The sequence below is a fragment of the Temnothorax longispinosus genome, chromosome 6, assembly GCF_030848805.1.
Source record: "Temnothorax longispinosus isolate EJ_2023e chromosome 6, Tlon_JGU_v1, whole genome shotgun sequence".
Classification (NCBI taxonomy): domain Eukaryota; kingdom Metazoa; phylum Arthropoda; class Insecta; order Hymenoptera; family Formicidae; genus Temnothorax; species Temnothorax longispinosus.
In genome coordinates this window covers 7,578,088-7,595,102 of record NC_092363.1, presented here as the reverse complement: position 1 = coordinate 7,595,102, position 17,015 = coordinate 7,578,088, and the positions used below count along the sequence as shown (strand labels likewise).

General features: G+C 36.9%; 2 protein-coding genes across 2 annotated transcripts; both read left to right on the top strand.

Annotated features, from left to right (window-relative positions):
• Positions 1-8,481: 8,481 nt before the first annotated feature.
• Positions 8,482-10,542, top strand: LOC139814867 (uncharacterized). Its single transcript, XM_071781367.1, has one exon. It carries the CDS (start codon positions 8,482-8,484, stop codon positions 10,540-10,542), a length of 2,061 nt encoding a protein of 686 aa, XP_071637468.1.
• A 744-nt stretch (positions 10,543-11,286) lies between these two features.
• LOC139814866 (uncharacterized) lies at positions 11,287-12,312 on the top strand. The gene has a single exon (XM_071781366.1). It carries the CDS (start codon positions 11,287-11,289, stop codon positions 12,310-12,312), a length of 1,026 nt encoding a protein of 341 aa, XP_071637467.1.
• The last annotated feature ends 4,703 nt before the right edge of the window (positions 12,313-17,015 follow it).

Here is a 17,015-nt window from a genome sequence, read left to right as displayed (position 1 = left end):
CATCAAATTAAGAAGTAGTCTACCACGTAAAGCAGTTGGCTCACGATGCAGAGGTCCCGAGTTCGAATCCCACCAAGGTAAGTATGTTTTTCAAATACGAGAAAATATTTATAATCATAGACTGCATCTTAAGAAACAAATTTAGTTAAAAAATAGTAATAAAACTTCGAAGTAAATATTTATTTTATGTCGGGTGAATAATTATTCAGTGAAAAATGTAGAGAGTACTAGTGCGGACGTAACACTACTAGTGCGAATTCCAACAGTCCGCGAAATTACTATTGAGTAGTGTGCACTAATAGTTACGAATAGTTGTTATTTCAATAGTTACTACAAGTTTTTTTCCGTGATGCATGCGCATTTGCAGATTATCGACCGTTCTCGATTTCCGGGTCGCAACGTGGTCTGCGATTTTCTTTAGTGCGATTTATTACATTTGAGGAAACGTATACTGAAATAAAGTTAATTAATATATTCGACAAAAAAAGGAAAGAATATTTTATTTGTGAGCATTTTTAACTCGACGGAATCCTGTAAGTTCGTAACGACGCGCGATGGGAAACGTTTCTCAAATTTAAAATATATCCAACTATAATATATAAGCAGACCCGCTGCGAGGCGAAAACCACAGAGTCCACTATCGTAAGTGGAAAAATCCCTTCTCTACAAGGGTATTTCTTGGTGCTTGGACGCCAATTTAGTATATGTTTGAAAAAATTTTTACAAAGTTTTTACTTATAGGAATGGATCACGTTTATATTTTAACGCACCTGGATCCGCGTTGTTGACCCTTACGGCTCTTTCTACGTATATTTAATAATATCATAATTTGTTTGTGCATTCTAGGGTGGTAATACCTATATTCGGCAAAATGGACTTGTCTGAAGAACGCAGGACAAAGAGGACGAATAATCCAAGTTTGGAGCCTTGTGCTGGCCCCTCATACGCTTGAATAGACATCTATACATTTCTAAATAGATTAACAAAAAGAAATTTTAAGAAGACTCGCACACATTTTAAGAAATCAATGCAATTAACAAACTAATAATTCTGTAAAAATTATGGCGATTAATAAGTGATGTAACAACATAATTTGTACGATATTGTAAAGTGAATGTACGAAATAAATACGAAATTGTGTATCAGAGATCATTATTAAATTTGCTGCAAGTAATCATCAATTAATTTGTTTTGTTACTGATTTTCTCACTCTAATTATCTTCTCAGATCTTACAATAGTGTTCTGCTTTATATACAATTACGGATTCATATTTCTGTTGCATGTACATTGAAAATTATTATTTCTTTTTTTTTAATAAAAAAAAATGCTAAATGCTAAACTTACATTAAATGTTTTACATTAAATAAGAAAATATACAACATAATTATAACGAAACATTGAAATATTTAAATACTATTTTTTCATTTTATAACATTACAACAAATGTAGATGAACACAATTGTCAATACGAGGTAATTCTTAGCATGAGTGTTAGCATAAGCTTGCATATATTAAAATTGTCTTTTGCCTTTTCGTCAGTACAATCTTATTACAATAATTATAATAACAATTATTATAGTAAATATTGATGCTTTTTAAATTGTGTTGAAAATATTGATTTGATAACACATAATCAATTAACATTATTGGTAACTGCATATACAATGAGTCTCAGCGCGTGGAGCTTATTCAATGTCAATGTTTAACTCCGATACTGTATGCGTGTGTCAGCAGAGATAAGGACCCCACGGTTTGTCACTTCTGCAGTATTTTTCTGCTTCTTCTTCTTTATGTAAAATATGACTGAAATAGTCACCCAAACGGCCATATCTCTACTTATATACACACATACACACACGATAAGCAAAATCCGATCAGTAATCTGCCTGTGATGTTCATCGAGTAAAGCTAATGCAGGCGATAACTGAATTAGAATGCATATGTAACTTTGACACGCCGTAACTCTGTGAAGATAAATAGTACGGACCTTATTTTCCTTAATTTGCAAGTAAACGTCCGTATTTTATGATGGTTAGCATGACATTTGCAAACAAAATTATTCCACCCTGTTGAGTGCGTCAAATTATGTAATTTTTTTTAGAAACAAAGTACGTCTAATACCAAAGTACTTTGGAAGAGATGGCGGGAGAAGGAAAAAATAACTTCAAAATCTAACAAATATGCTATTTAAAGTACAGACTTATCTTTTAAAATAAAATACAATTTAATCAAAGAAAGATGGAGCGTGGAGCCGTAACAAGGTGTTGGTGTTCATATATTCTATACTTTACGTATAAAGAAATAACGAATTGTAATGTACATACTGTACATGTACATATATTCCAATTTAATAAACTGCGCGCCGCAAATTTGTCGGACTTGAAACACAGCTATCTTTGAACATTAATACCCTTCTCTTCCGCGGAATTAAATCTACACGATTTAATTGTTTAAGAAACGTAAATACAATTTTTTTTCAAATACGACAATTTTCCCGAAAATATATGCTTATTTGCAGTTGCGCAACATTTTGATATGAATTGAATGTTGCGATAATTTTCTTGACTATTGTATTTAGCAATAATGTTACAATTATTTAAAGTAAATAAACAAATAAATCTAATTTATGTCAAATCTGATTATTTAAATTCTGTGTTTCAAAGTTAGAATCAATTAAAGTTAACCAAGCAAGTGCGTAAATTTTGCGCACTCATATTAGTACTTACACCAATATTAATTGCTTTCATATTACAAATTCTATACTTTTAAATTACATAGATATATATTATATGTTTGTAACACTAATTCTTATATAATCTATACGATACATTGATTAATATAAAGGAAAAGTAAAAAAAGTATTTAATTTATACACCTTTACTACACTAACTATAACTGTAACATTTCAGTTTATCAAAAATGCATAAAACATGAATCTCAATCTAAACGTTGAATGGCGTTCGAATAATTAGAAATAAAGCGACACGGCTTAAAATTACCAAAATTCAAAATTATACGTTATATATATTTATCATACTATAGTATAGTATTATATCTATGCAGTACATATACCTACACGGTACCATAAATACCTTCCACGTGAAGATAGCCACGTCCGAGTCAAACAGCAAATAATTGATGTTATTAACTATTATTTGTGTCTACAATATTTACATTTAGGAAAGATTCGCATGTTTCTCTTCAACCTTCATCAAACGGTTGTTTCGAATATTTTCCTTGGCGTAGTCAGTACATGTCACATTTAGTAAGACATTCTCCGTGATATAGTGCGGATATAATGGCAGCTCAACGTTATATTAAGACAATTTGGAAAACTTGCAGTAAATTACTTAATGAAAAAGGTATAAGGTGCAATTGTTGTGAGAAAACTTATAATAAAAGTGAACTATATTTAGAAGCACACTCTCTCTTGTTCCATGTACATAAAATATTTACCGAGGAAGGCAACTTTATATGGAAAGACGAATCCGATGGCTCGCCATGGCGATATTCCACACACGAACAGAAGTATATTGCGAAATGCAAAATTTGTGGAATAGATATTTGTGTATATGATAAGAGCAGTTTACAGAGGCATCTGAATAGACATATAGAAATAATTGATAAAATACGAAAAGAAATTAATAGGTGTAGCGGACTATCGCAACACTTTACAGTCGACACGGAAAATTATAAAACAATCTGCAAACATTGCAGTTGGTCTATTAAGACATTTGATGGAACAAAACAATTTAAAACAAAGCAATTAATACGTCACCGGGTTAAGTGTCATAATATAAACAAGCACTCAGAATCTGATGGAGGAACTGGTCATTATAACGTAGGTGCAACAATACAACAATCTGTAACTGCAGAAAATTATGCGTCCACAAGTTTCCATAATGATAGACATGAGCGAGGTTCTGAAAATCAAGAAGATCAGCAGAGGTAAATGTCACAAATATTAGTATTTTTTTTTAGTAATTAAGGCAAAACTTCCGAAAACGTCTGTGCTCTAATTTAAATCAAACTTTGTAAATAGGTTCTTTTAGATAAATAAAAAAGGCATATACCATAAATATTTAAAAAGTTGCTTAACTTTTGAGTAGCGAAAAATCCTTTGGTATATGTTTAAAACAACCTGTCTTCGAAGCGCGGATCGAGCTCGCGGTTGGCCGGGGTTCGAAGGAGGTGCGGAGAAGCAGACGGAGGGCGAGGTCAGCGAAATGAAGGCGCGTCTCGGTTACAAGAAAATAGTTAAATTTATTCTATGACAATTACAATTTACGCTCGCGGCATTTACATAGGTCGATGCGTGTGAGGCGACGTTGGTTTGGTCGCGGGCGGCGCGGGGTAACTCGCGGTATGTGCGGGGCGGAGCCGCTGCTTTTGGTATTCGCGCGGACCGAATCGCGTGGTGGCAGGTATCGGCACGGGCGGCGCCGGTTTCCCCGGCCGGCTCGGCCCGGAGCGGCCGGAGCGCGGAAAAATGGCGCGAAGCGCGGCGGCGATATGGATCGCGAAGCGTGGATAACGCGGCGGAAGCGGGTCGTCGGCCGAGACACACTCGGCGAGGGCAGAGAATGCCGGAGGCGCTCTACCGTCTTGTCCGGACGGGCTTCGGATGATTTGGATGATGAGAAGCTGGTCCTTCGCCGAGACACACTCGGTGAAGACAGAGAATGCCGGAGGCGCTCTACCTTCGTATCTGGACGGCTTCGGGTGATTCAGATAGGAGCGAAAAGCTGGTCGTTAGCCGAGACACACTCGGCGAAGACAGAGAATGCCGGAGGCGCTCTACCTTACGTTCGGACTGGCTTTTGTGCGGGAATTCAGGATCGGTGTTGTCTGGAAGACGGATGATCGGGAATCGCGCTCTGTGCCAGCGACGCCGGGCTTTTATACGCGTCGCGGCGGCGTCGCGGCGTGGTGGGGGTAGCGACGGCGATCGCGAGCGCCGCGCGCCGGGCCGGTGCGGCGGAACGATCGGGGATCGCGGCGCCGCGCCCCGACGCCGTGATCGCGTTCGGCGGTCTTCGGCCGCCTTCGGCACCGCTCGGCGCGGTGAGGCGGTGCCGCGTTTAAGTCCATTCGCGGACTTCCTAACGTATGAGATGATTAAAATACGCTGGGCACACCGTGCCCGTTCTTCACCCCCGCGGGTGGTCGGCGGGGTGATCTCGGCGTGGTGTTCTTGCCGGAACGATGCATGTTTGGGGGTGCATCGTTACATGTTTTTTAATATAAAAGAAACCTATATTCACAAAGTTTTACCTAAATCGGAGCACGGACGTTTCGGAAAAATAACCGTAATTAATATATTTTATTATAAATTCTAGTATAACTAACATTAGAAAATTACATATTCAACATTTAAAAATAACAAATTATATAAAATTTGAATATAATATTTAACGTATCATTTTATAAATTATTATAATTACTTGAGTAAAATAAAATTATAACAATTCTAAACAATTTTACATCGTTTTCTGTTAACTCAGATATGCTGTTATTTATATATTATCTACATATTCAGTAATCGGTATAAATACTATCATAAACGAGTAACTGCCCAAGTATTATGGAATCTAAATAGTAATTCCATAGATATTCCATTTTAAGAATAGTTATTTGTGCAACAAGTGCTGTAAGATGAAAATTCCCGGGTGCGGAGTTGACGCACAATCCGAAGGCGAGTGCGGTCACCGCACCCGGGAATTTTCATCTTTACGCACGACTTGCATACCCTATTTTATGTTGCAAGTGCGCATGGAAAGTGGTCTATCACGCACGCGTAGCGTGCGCAATGGGCCACTTTCCATGCACGTGTTACATAAATATAAATAATATAAGTCACACTTTTGGTGTAATAATCAAATAATATACATAGAGCAATATCATTGTAATTCAAATGACATTCGTACTCATTGATCAATTTTTAATTACTCCGTGTATAAATATACAGATCTAATCATAGCGGACAACAAGGATCTAAGATGCCTTTCCAAATCTGGAACCCATGACATGTAACACCGCAGCAACTGTTGTGATTTGGATAATGGAATATATCAACCAAGCGCATTTGACGAATAATTATAATATCGTTTTACGTTACGTAATAACAAAATGCGATCTCTTATTAATTAGACATTAACTTCTTTATAAATGTATAATTTACTAATCGTTTTAATAATTACTTACTAGTAAATCTGATATCGCCGTGTAACTAAACTCTCATTACATGCTCTCTTATAGTCTTTATTAATATGTAAATTTATTCATGTGCTGTATAACGTCATATATGTAATTTACAGTTGTATTAGAGTTATAATTTGTACACACAAAGTAGAATTGTAAAACATATTCGGATACTAAAATATAGAAATTATTCGAAATAGTTTTTGCACAATTGAGAATTTAATTGACTATACTGGCTATATTGGTTACCACGATTATAATCATTGCCAGTATAGTCAATTAAATTCTCAATTGTGTCAATTATTGACTGGCGAAATAAATGTTACTTATAGTTATTTTTGCTTATTGTTAGTCAAATTCTAGCGTTCAAATTATTTGAATAATTCTAGTATTAGTAATCTAATTTTATAATCTCGATCGTATTTATAATTCTAATCAACATACAGTATTGTTTCTATGCAAAATAAATTACTATAAAATTTTTATAAATAATTTTTCCGGTTATGTTAAATATTATTGTAATGTAATTATTACAAAGTTGACACACGGTTAAACATTTTGTTTATATTTGTTCAAAAATTGATAAATGGAAATAAACACCGTAAGATAGATAATGTAAAATGACACATTTTTTTAATAAAGTAGACATTTGAGAAAGAATAACGGCTTACAAACTGTTTGATCCACAATTAGTTGAATCAACCTAAACATTTTGGATTATCCTAAACAGTCAATGACCCATGGTACCCCGTGGCTTATGGTGCTCCGGTCTTCCCTACATATGATAAAATAAATATAATTAATATTCATTTTTTAAATAAAATAAACTTGTTAGAGTATATGCAACAGGAAGATAATTTCTGCCTTTTTCGGGTTCATATACATATTGAAAAAAATTCTAAGTATTGCTTTGTTGAATTATTTGTACAACATTTAATCCTGATAGAGATAAAAGGGCTCGAGAGAAATCCCATTTTAAAGATCTCATCTTAAAATCTTATATTTGGCAGGAGGATGAGAGAAAAAATTAAGTAATATACTTAACACTTATTAACTAGTGAATATCGGCTGTCTTTCCCTCTGTCATACTTATATCAATTTATATTTATTTTATTTATATGCAATACATAAATACGTTGATCCAATCTCCATCGTTCAAGGGATGTGAATTACCATGAAAATACTTAAAAGCTTTACACTATAAAAATGACACTATTTTATTTACTACAGTTTTATTTCATATTTCTTCTTATATATACCTTATGTTTCACTATTTGTCTAAATAATGATTTCAAAAATTTAACTATTTACATAATGTTCGAAACGTTAAAAATTAGATTCTTAATTAAGTTAATCATTAATCATAATCTGTATATTAAATGATGCAGTCTGTCTAGTAAGAGCGTGGTCGGCCTAATTTATAGAAAAATTGAGTTAGCAAAATTTTGAAATACATATAGATACATTCTATTTGATTAGAGCTAAGATGCAATTACATTAATAATGTGTCCAGTCACCATCGTCGTCGATAATTGACTGACATCTCCGAAGCATATTTTGCACTACAGTCTGTCAAGTAAGAGCGTGGTCGCTACAACTCGCAGTTGGTAAAAGCTGTACTCCCGATTCTTGCGTGAGTCGATAGAGGATACTTTTCTCCTTGATGCTTTGCGAAGAAATGCTCAGTTGTCGTTAAAATTTTGCCAGAGCAAAGCATAGGCGTCATAATAAGTGCCGCGTACGCGTTGCGCTTTGAAGCTGTGTTACGTGTTTACACACAATTTAAATGTGGACAAAATGTTGGAAATCTATAAAAAGGCCTTGTTACTATCTGCCAACTCATAGTTTATAAAAAAAAAAAAAAATGAAGATTGGATCCTGTGTGCAGAAGAATAATAATCCGAAACACCGGAACACTCTGTACTGAGTGGAAGGAGCAGGAATCTGACATCAATCATTTGATTGGCCGTCACAATCGCCCGATGCAAATTCAATCGAAAATGTTTGTGTAGAGAGAGAACTTTGTTAGAGAGCGCTTGTGTGGCTTGTGAGAGAAAATTCTTATTTTTCGAGTAGTTGGCAGGCTTGTCTCCTGTGTGGTATGAGTGTGTGCGGGCAGAGTTCGTTGAGATGTGCTAGCGACACGTGCGTTCTTGAGAAATCCCGAATAAAGATATCATTCTTACATATCTGTGCCTTATTTACGCATCTTATTCAGTTCAAGTTTTGAACATCTGGCGACCGTGACAGGACTCTGGCGTAAATAATCTCGTGTGATCATGGATAACTGCAAGAAGTTAAGGAAAACCGCGCGTGCGGCATTCACAAGGACATACAACTGGCTCTCAACGAATATAAGTAGAGACGCAGCAATCGAGGATATACAAGCACAGTTTGCGTTGTTAAAAGATAAAGCCAGTGAAATCGAGGATCTCAACGATAAGTTGCAACAGTTACTACTCGATCAAGAAGAAATGACGGATCAGGACCTCGAAGAAGAATCCGCGACATGCGATGAATATCGTCTCAAGTATTATCGCATCAAGACACAAGTTACGAATCTGATGCAACCGACGCCCCCAATTGCAAATGACGGCGAGGCTGTTCAACCAAGGAACAGACGTGACAACGAACAAGCCATCCAAGATAAACGATTCAAGCTACCGAAGATCGAGTTACAGAAATTCAGCGGAGAGTTACACGAGTGGCTGCAATTTTGGAGTCTCTTTAAAAATATCCACGAAGATCAACAGATTACCAAGGAAGATAAATTCCAATATTTAGTTCAGGCTATGGTAAAGGATTCTAGAGCTAGTGATCTCGTGAATAGTTATCCACCGATCGCGGAAAATTATGACAAAGTCATAGACAGTTTAAAATCAAGATTCGGTAAAAGCGATTTGTTAATTGAGCTATACGTGCGCGAGCTGCTCAAGTTGGTGTTGAACAACACCACTAAGTCGGGAAAGAAGCCATCCGTCGGTAACCTGTTCGATAAGCTCGAAACGCAGTTGAGAGCGCTCGAGTCGCTTGGTGTCACTACTGAAATGTGTGCGGCCATGTTGTATCCTCTAGTGGAATCTTCGCTGCCGGAGGAGACATTGAGAGTTTGGCAACGATCACCGGCGTCGTCTGGCGCTACCGTCGCAAAGGACAGGCTCACTAACCTCATGTCGTTTTTGGCGAAAGAGGTTCAGGCAGAACAAAGAATTGAAATGGTTGTTAGTGGTTTCGGCATCACCTCAGAGGCAAAGGTGAAGGATAGGAATAAGAGAACGAAACAGGAAGCGTCGGAAACACCAACGGCGGCAGGACTTTTAACAGTAAATGAAACGATCGACTCTAAATGCATTTTTTGTGACGAACGGCATAACTGTGTGAATTGTGAAAAGGCTAAGAAACTATCTCTGGCAGAGAGGCAGGAGATTGTTAAAGAAAAGAGAGCCTGCTTTTGTTGTGCCAAAATCGGACATAACCTCAAGAGTTGTCGTTATAAGGGTAAGTGTGCGTGGTGTGGTCACAGGCATATTCTGTTGTTGTGTCGTAGTGTGGCCTCTAATACGTCGAGCTCCGGAAGTAAAACGAAGACGGACACTCAACAAAAGGATGTCGTGGAGAATCTGTCCAATCTGTCATTGGGCCCGGAAGTTTTTATGCAGACACTTATGGTTAAAGTATACAACGACAATCAGGAACAGTTAATTCGGGCGGTCGTTGACTCTGGGTCACATCATTCGTATATCTCAGCTGACGTGGCTGCGAAGATGCAATTCAAGGAAACAGGTAATCGCACGATGATTCATTCGCTGTTTGGAGGCGTGAGTACTCAACCTCTGGATCACAAACGCTACCTCGTTTGTTTACGTAGTCTTGACGGTGGCTATGCATGCAATTTCAACGCATTCGAGCAGAATAAAATATGTGTCAATATTCCCAGGGTGACCGGAGGTTTTTGGATCAAGGAACTAAGTAAAAAATCTATTAATCTCACAGATGCTAACCACGATGAAGTACCGATTTCCCTCTTGATAGGAGCCGATGTTGCTGGCAAGCTTCTAACCGGTCGAATAGTTCAACTTGATAATGGAGTAACGGCTGTTGATACCAAGTTTGGATGGACAATAATGGGCAAAAATCCATCGCACGTTTGTCAGCACAACGACAGTGTGGCGATCGCTTTTTCTATGTATGTGGACGAGGCGAAGATCGAAGACCTGTGGAATTTGGACGTTTTGGGAATACAAGATCCAATCCAAAAATCTACGAAGGAACAGCATCAAGCGCAACGTCTTAAAAGGCTTTCGACACTCTACAATCATAAACGAGCAAGGACGTTATGAGGTATGTTTGCCCTGGAAGGAGAACCACCCAACTCTACCGATGAATCGTGCGACGGCTGAGCGGAGGTTAGAAAAATCAAGAAGCTAAAACAAGATGGTCTCTACCAAGCCTACGACGACGTCTTTCAGGATTGGTTAAACGATGGTATAATAGAAGAACTTTCTAGCAATGAAGCAAAGGATTATGGACATTACCTGCCACACAGACACGTAGTTAAGGAAAATAGCACGACTCGGATTCGCCCAGTTTTCGATGCATCGTCAAGAGAAAGAGGAGGTCCCTCGTTGAATCAGTGCTTAGAGACGGGACCAAATTTCATCGAATTGATACCCGAGTTGCTGCTACGATTCAGGCTGCAGAAATTTGGAGTGATAGCAGATATACGAAAAGCATTCCTCCAGATTAGCGTCTCAAAACAAGATTGAGACGTTATGAAATTTTTGTGGAAGAGACGGCCTGAAGACACGGGATTTGTGGTCTATCGACACTGTCGTGTCGTTTTTGGAGTATCAAGCAGCCCATTTTTGCTGGGAGCAACCATCGATCTTCATCTGGAGAACATCGCTCGAGACTTGCCCGAGGAGGAGATCAACTTAATACGTGATCTTGCAAAATCCTTCTACGTTGACAACAGTATAATGAGTCACCCAACGGTCGACGAGGTAAAAGGTTTCAAGGAGAAGGCGACTCTATACATGAGTAAAGGAGGATTTGACCTTTGAAGGTGGGAGTATTCTGGCGATATGAATCCCTCGACAGAAACTCCAGTTTTAGGCCTTGTCTGGGATAAAGGTGAGGACACATTGAAGATTTCCGGCCATTGTTTACAGCCAAGGATCCCCGAGGTAGTCACAAAAAGGAAGATTTTGGCAGCCACACAGAAGGTATTCGACCCAATTGGCATTGTTTGCCCGGTGCTCTTGTGCCCGAAGCTGATTCTGCAGGCATTGTGGACTAAGAAGACAAATTGGGACGAGACGGTCGATGAGGAGACGGGCGCAGCATTTGTCAAGTGGCTTCGAGACTTAGAGTTTCTTCGTGAAGTTAGAATTCCGCGATGGGCTTTTGGAGGAACTAATGATTTTTTGTCACTCCATTTGTTTGTAGATGCCAGTCAAGCCGCCTATGTCGCAGTAATTTTCGTAAGAGTTGTCTGCAGCCAGGGGATTAAAGTTCACTTAGTTCAGGCCAAATCTAGACTCGCACCCCTAGGAAAGCCAACGATCCCACGCCTGGAATTGATGGGTGCTGTTATTGGAGCTCGATTACTGTGTAGCACCATCAAGTATTTGAATCGTCCTGAGGTCAAGGTATACTGTTGGACTGATTCTTCCACGGTGCTTGCATGGATCAAGAGAGAGAGTCAATGGGCGACGTTTGTCTGGCGACGAGTGCAAGAAATTAGGCAATTGACAAAACCTGATGATTGGCGTCATGTTCCTGGAGATTTAAACCCTGCTGATCTTCTGTCCAGAGGATGTTCTGCCAGGGAACTAATCAAGACTAAATGGTGGCTAGGACCACAATGGCTCTCGCGCCCTGAAGAAGAGTGGCCCCTATCCGACGCTAAGATAGATGAAGATGCTGTTCGAAGCGAGATGAAGAAAGGAACGGTGAGATCAAAGGTTGTACAAATCTCGTCCGTGCTAGTCGCCAATGCAACGGGGCATGAGTCTAGGGCAAGTGGAAAAATGGTGATTCCGGATACTTCTTATGAGGGAATTCTACGGCGACTCGCCTGGATAATGAGGTTTGTTGCAAATTGTTGACTAGAGGCTTTGAAACGAGTAAGGTCCTATTTAAGAGTAAAAGAAGTTACAGCTGCGGAATTAAAATTGATACGCATGGTTCAACGTGAAAGTTTCTTTGGCTTCAAGAATTCAAGGATGAAATCGATGAACACATATCTAGACGAAGATGGAATAATTCGACTGAAAAGCCCGGTCGCGAATCGGGACGATACCATGGATTTCAGACACCCGATCTTGTTAGATTCACGACATTCTTTGGTAAACAAACTCATTGAATACACGCACTTGAGGTTAAACCATGCACCAGCAAGTATTATGATTAACGCTCTACGAGAGAGATTCTGGATACTGGGATGAAGAGGCGTTAACGCTGTTATACACAGATGTGTTTCCTGTCGCAGATTTAATGCTAAGAGAGTTGAAACATTGTCTCCGGCTTTTCCTGGAAAACGAGTTAGAGATGCAGCCGTCTTCGAGATTACTGGAATGGACTACGCAGGCCCTTTGTTTCTCCGAGACAAAACCAAGGCATGGGTCTGTCTTCTTACTTGTGCCATTTATAAAGCGGTCCATTTTGAACTAGTGTCTTCTCTGACCACGGAGAATTTCCTGGAAGCGTTCCGGCGATTCGTGTCGAGGAAAGGTCGGCCTTCCTACGTTTACACGGATAACGGTACCAATTTTGTTGGAGTTAACAATCTTTTGCAGAGCATCGACTGGAGAAAAGTGGAAAGGTATGGCGTCGTTGAGCGAATTCAATGGCAATTCAACCCCCCCTCTGCTGCCTGGTGGGGAGGATGGTGGGAGAGAATGGTACGCTCTATGAAAGATATGCTTCGAAAGGTATGCTTAGAAAAGCCTGAAACGCGTACACGTTACGGAAGATTTGTGAAGCCCCCGTGTAGATTTAAGTTTTAAGGATTGTCATGTGTTAATGTTCTTTTGAGCTTATTCCTTTTGTAATGAGAGATAAATTTTTATTTTTTTTGTTTTGAGCCGTTAAAGTAAACCCTGTGTGTTGAGTTGTTGGGACTGTCAACAACTTAAGGTGGGAGAAAATGTAGAGAGAGAACTTTGTTAGAGAGCGCTTGTGTGGCTTGTGAGAGAAAATTCTTATTTTTCGAGTAGTTGGCAGGCTTGTTTCCTGTGTGGTATGAGTGTGTGCGGGCAGAGTTCGTTGAGATGTGCTAGCGACACGTGCGTTCTTGAGAAATCCCGAATAAAGATATCATTCTTACATATCCGTGCCTTATTTACGCATCTTATTCAGTTCAAGTTTTGAACAGTTTGGGCATATATTAAGCATAATAAGCTTCGTGAAAGACAAATATTCAGTTTAAAGCAATCTATCCTGAGAGATTCGTCGGATATGGAGATTATTGCCGCAAAATATCCCTCGGAAATGTCAGTCAATTATTATCGACGACGATTATGACTGGACATATTATTAATGTAATTTCATTTTAGCTCTAATCAAATAGAATGTATCTATGTATTTCAAAATTTTGCTAACTCAATTTTCTATAAATTAGGCCGACCACGTTCTTACTGTAAATAAGACTGTAAATAAGCACCTCTAAATTGAAATACTAGCTGGTTACGTTTTCTTGAAACGACTTCGTTTGTGTTTCAATATCCTTATTGTGGACAAACATAAGAAGTGTGTCGGGTGGTTGATTTAAAGACGGTAGTTTAATTTTTCTGCATGAATAACACATTCTAGGTGCTTAGTTTTAAACTTTTTTACTTGACAATGATCACATATTGCATCCATTTTCCCAATTATTATACTCGGATAAAATTGATATTCGTAATTTGAATTATAACTAAATGCCTCTAATTTCAAATCGGACCGCATAAATATTTTCGTGGATTAAACATTTCGTAACCGGTCTTTTTCTACTCGAGTTTCACACTTGAGTCATTTCCACTTTTCCGATATTTCACTTACCGATCAGCGACAACATCTCTTGGTTTACCCAGGCGTTTTTTTCGGGAATTTTGAGATTGCTAGCTCGCGATGTACACAGAATCTCGATTTTTTAATTAAAAAATCAAGGAATAAAATCGGTAATCACCGATTCTCACCAAATTCAATATAATAATATTCTATTTATAAAAAAAAATTAGCTTGATATCTCAAAATTTGCAGAAATCAAAACAATTACGTAGATTTTTTAAACTGAAATCGGTAACCCCTTTATTAGAAATTCTACCCCTGTTTTATATACAATTTTTTAAAATTCGGTCAATCATTTCCGAAAAATTGGAAAAAAAATTCAGATACCGGTTCCAATAAAATCGGTAACGAAAAACTATACAGTTTATAGCACTCCCCGGGAAATTCTACCCCTGTTTTATATACAATTCTTTAAGATTCGGTCAATTATTTCTTGAAAAATTGAAGAAATTAGAAAAACCGGTTTCCAGAAAATCGGTAACGAAAAACTATACATCCTATAGCACTCCCCGAGAAATTCTACCCCTACTTCATATACAATACTTTCAAAATCTGTCCAATATTTTCTAAGATTACTCCGAACAACAGTACAAACTTTTCCTTTTTATATAATAGTAGAGAGAGATTAGAAGCTATTTCTAAGTTACTAATATCAATATTTTAACATATACTAAATCTTTAAACTACTATCGTACTTTATATTAAATGTCAAATGATATTAATGTCAATGATATTATAGTATGTATCTCATTGGTATTCTAGAAATTGTCAAATGATATTAATAGTATGTATCCTCATGGTATTCTTAATTGCGTTGCCTGAAAAGGCAATCAGATTAACTGGGATACTGCTTTAGAGAAACTTTCAGTTAATGAAGCGGTGGATTTCTTATATTATCACCTGAACACCGCAATTGCTACGTTTGTTGTTCCTTCCCGTCCCATTTTTGAATCCTCTTATCCAGTTTGGTTCACAAAAGAGTTGATTTCTCTTATAAAGGCAAAGAAATCGGCTCATTTAAAATATAAGAATACACAAACGTTATTCGACTATTTAACCTTCTCTCACCTTAGAGCAAAGTGCAAATCTTTATCTGCTGCATGTTGGGCAAACTTTATTAAAGCATACACACGCATTGATAGAGGCAAATGTATTATTACTGAATGAGAACTTGCCTTAAAATTGTAGGTATATGCATAAATTTACTATATATTTTTATATGTTAGATGATAAGATGATATAAAGGTCTACTCGTGTATTATTTTATATTAATAGAGATACTTAATATAAAATGAGATTCTTAGAATCGAACAAAATAGCTTATATTTTCGTATAAACTTAATCGCGAAAACATAGGACTAAGATTTACAATAAGAATATAAGTAATTTTAAACGCAGTATTTTTTTCAAGCACTTTTTCGAGAGCAAATAGTAAAACAACAGATTCTGTGATACTTTTGCTACATGTAGGTATTAAGCATATGCAATTATTTGCAAGTTTAACAAATTGAATGATGACATCGAAAGTCTATGCGCGGAATATTTCCATAAATAGTTCTATTGCCTCATTGTTTGAAAATGCTTAGGAAAAACTACCTCCATCAGTATACACAACAATCTCGCGCACATAAAACGCCAATTAATCTTTCAGTAACACTTAATGCGTTACAAATTCTATCTTCAATAATAACTTCAATAATAAATACAGAATCTAAGATCTAAAAAAACTGCAACGTGCTGAATAGCTAATAAAATCTAATATACATATATGTAATGTTTTTTCATCAAATTTAGAAATTCCTCATGATTAAAATAAGACTAGGCAGAAGAAGATTGCCTTCTCAGACGCTTATTAAATGAAAGAATGTATATAATTCATAACTTGTGTGTGTTCCACAATTCAAAGATGTGAATGTGACACAAAACTGTGTTCGACAAAATAAGTAATTTTCTGCTTCATGAAAACATTGCAATAATTATATTCATATACGGTACGACGTGTCACTTGTATTATTATAGACGGACGTAGAGTGTTATACTCACAGATATAAAATAGTATATGTGAACATTTTTGGAAAATTTATTTATTTTATCTTAAATTTATGAATAATATACCTGAGCATATGATTTATTTCATGTACCTGATTTGCACGGATACCTATATGTTGACACGTTCGCTACTACTTTCTCACCGTGGTAGCGAACGTGTTAATATGTTAAACGATTATTATCTCGAATACGTAATGTGAAAAGAAAAATAGGAAGAGTCAGCTTCGCATCTTGTGTTCACAACATACAAATACTGATAACAGAATATTGCTCTAACGTAATTGTTTAAACAAATGATATATCTGTGAATAACTTGGTCTGGAAGATGTTAACTATAATGTTAATCTTCAGTTGGATGCAATAGACATTGCAGTGCCAACTATCGACTATAAATAGCTCCAATTTAAACAGTAATATCTACAAAAATAACACTTAAGAAATGTTTTTATAATTCTCTTAATATTATTTTTTATATTTTATTTGATCACAATGCAGCCGTCTATATATTTCATTATAAATGGAAAGAATTGTTATTATTAATTCGTAAAGTGAAAAGTAAGGCTGCTATTATAAGTCTAGAATGCTTAAAAATGAAGAGATATGAATTGTAATTAAATAATTTATAATACAATATTATAAATATTATTTACACATATGCATACATATTTACATAATTTACATTAATAACTACTATACAAGATGATTCTTAATT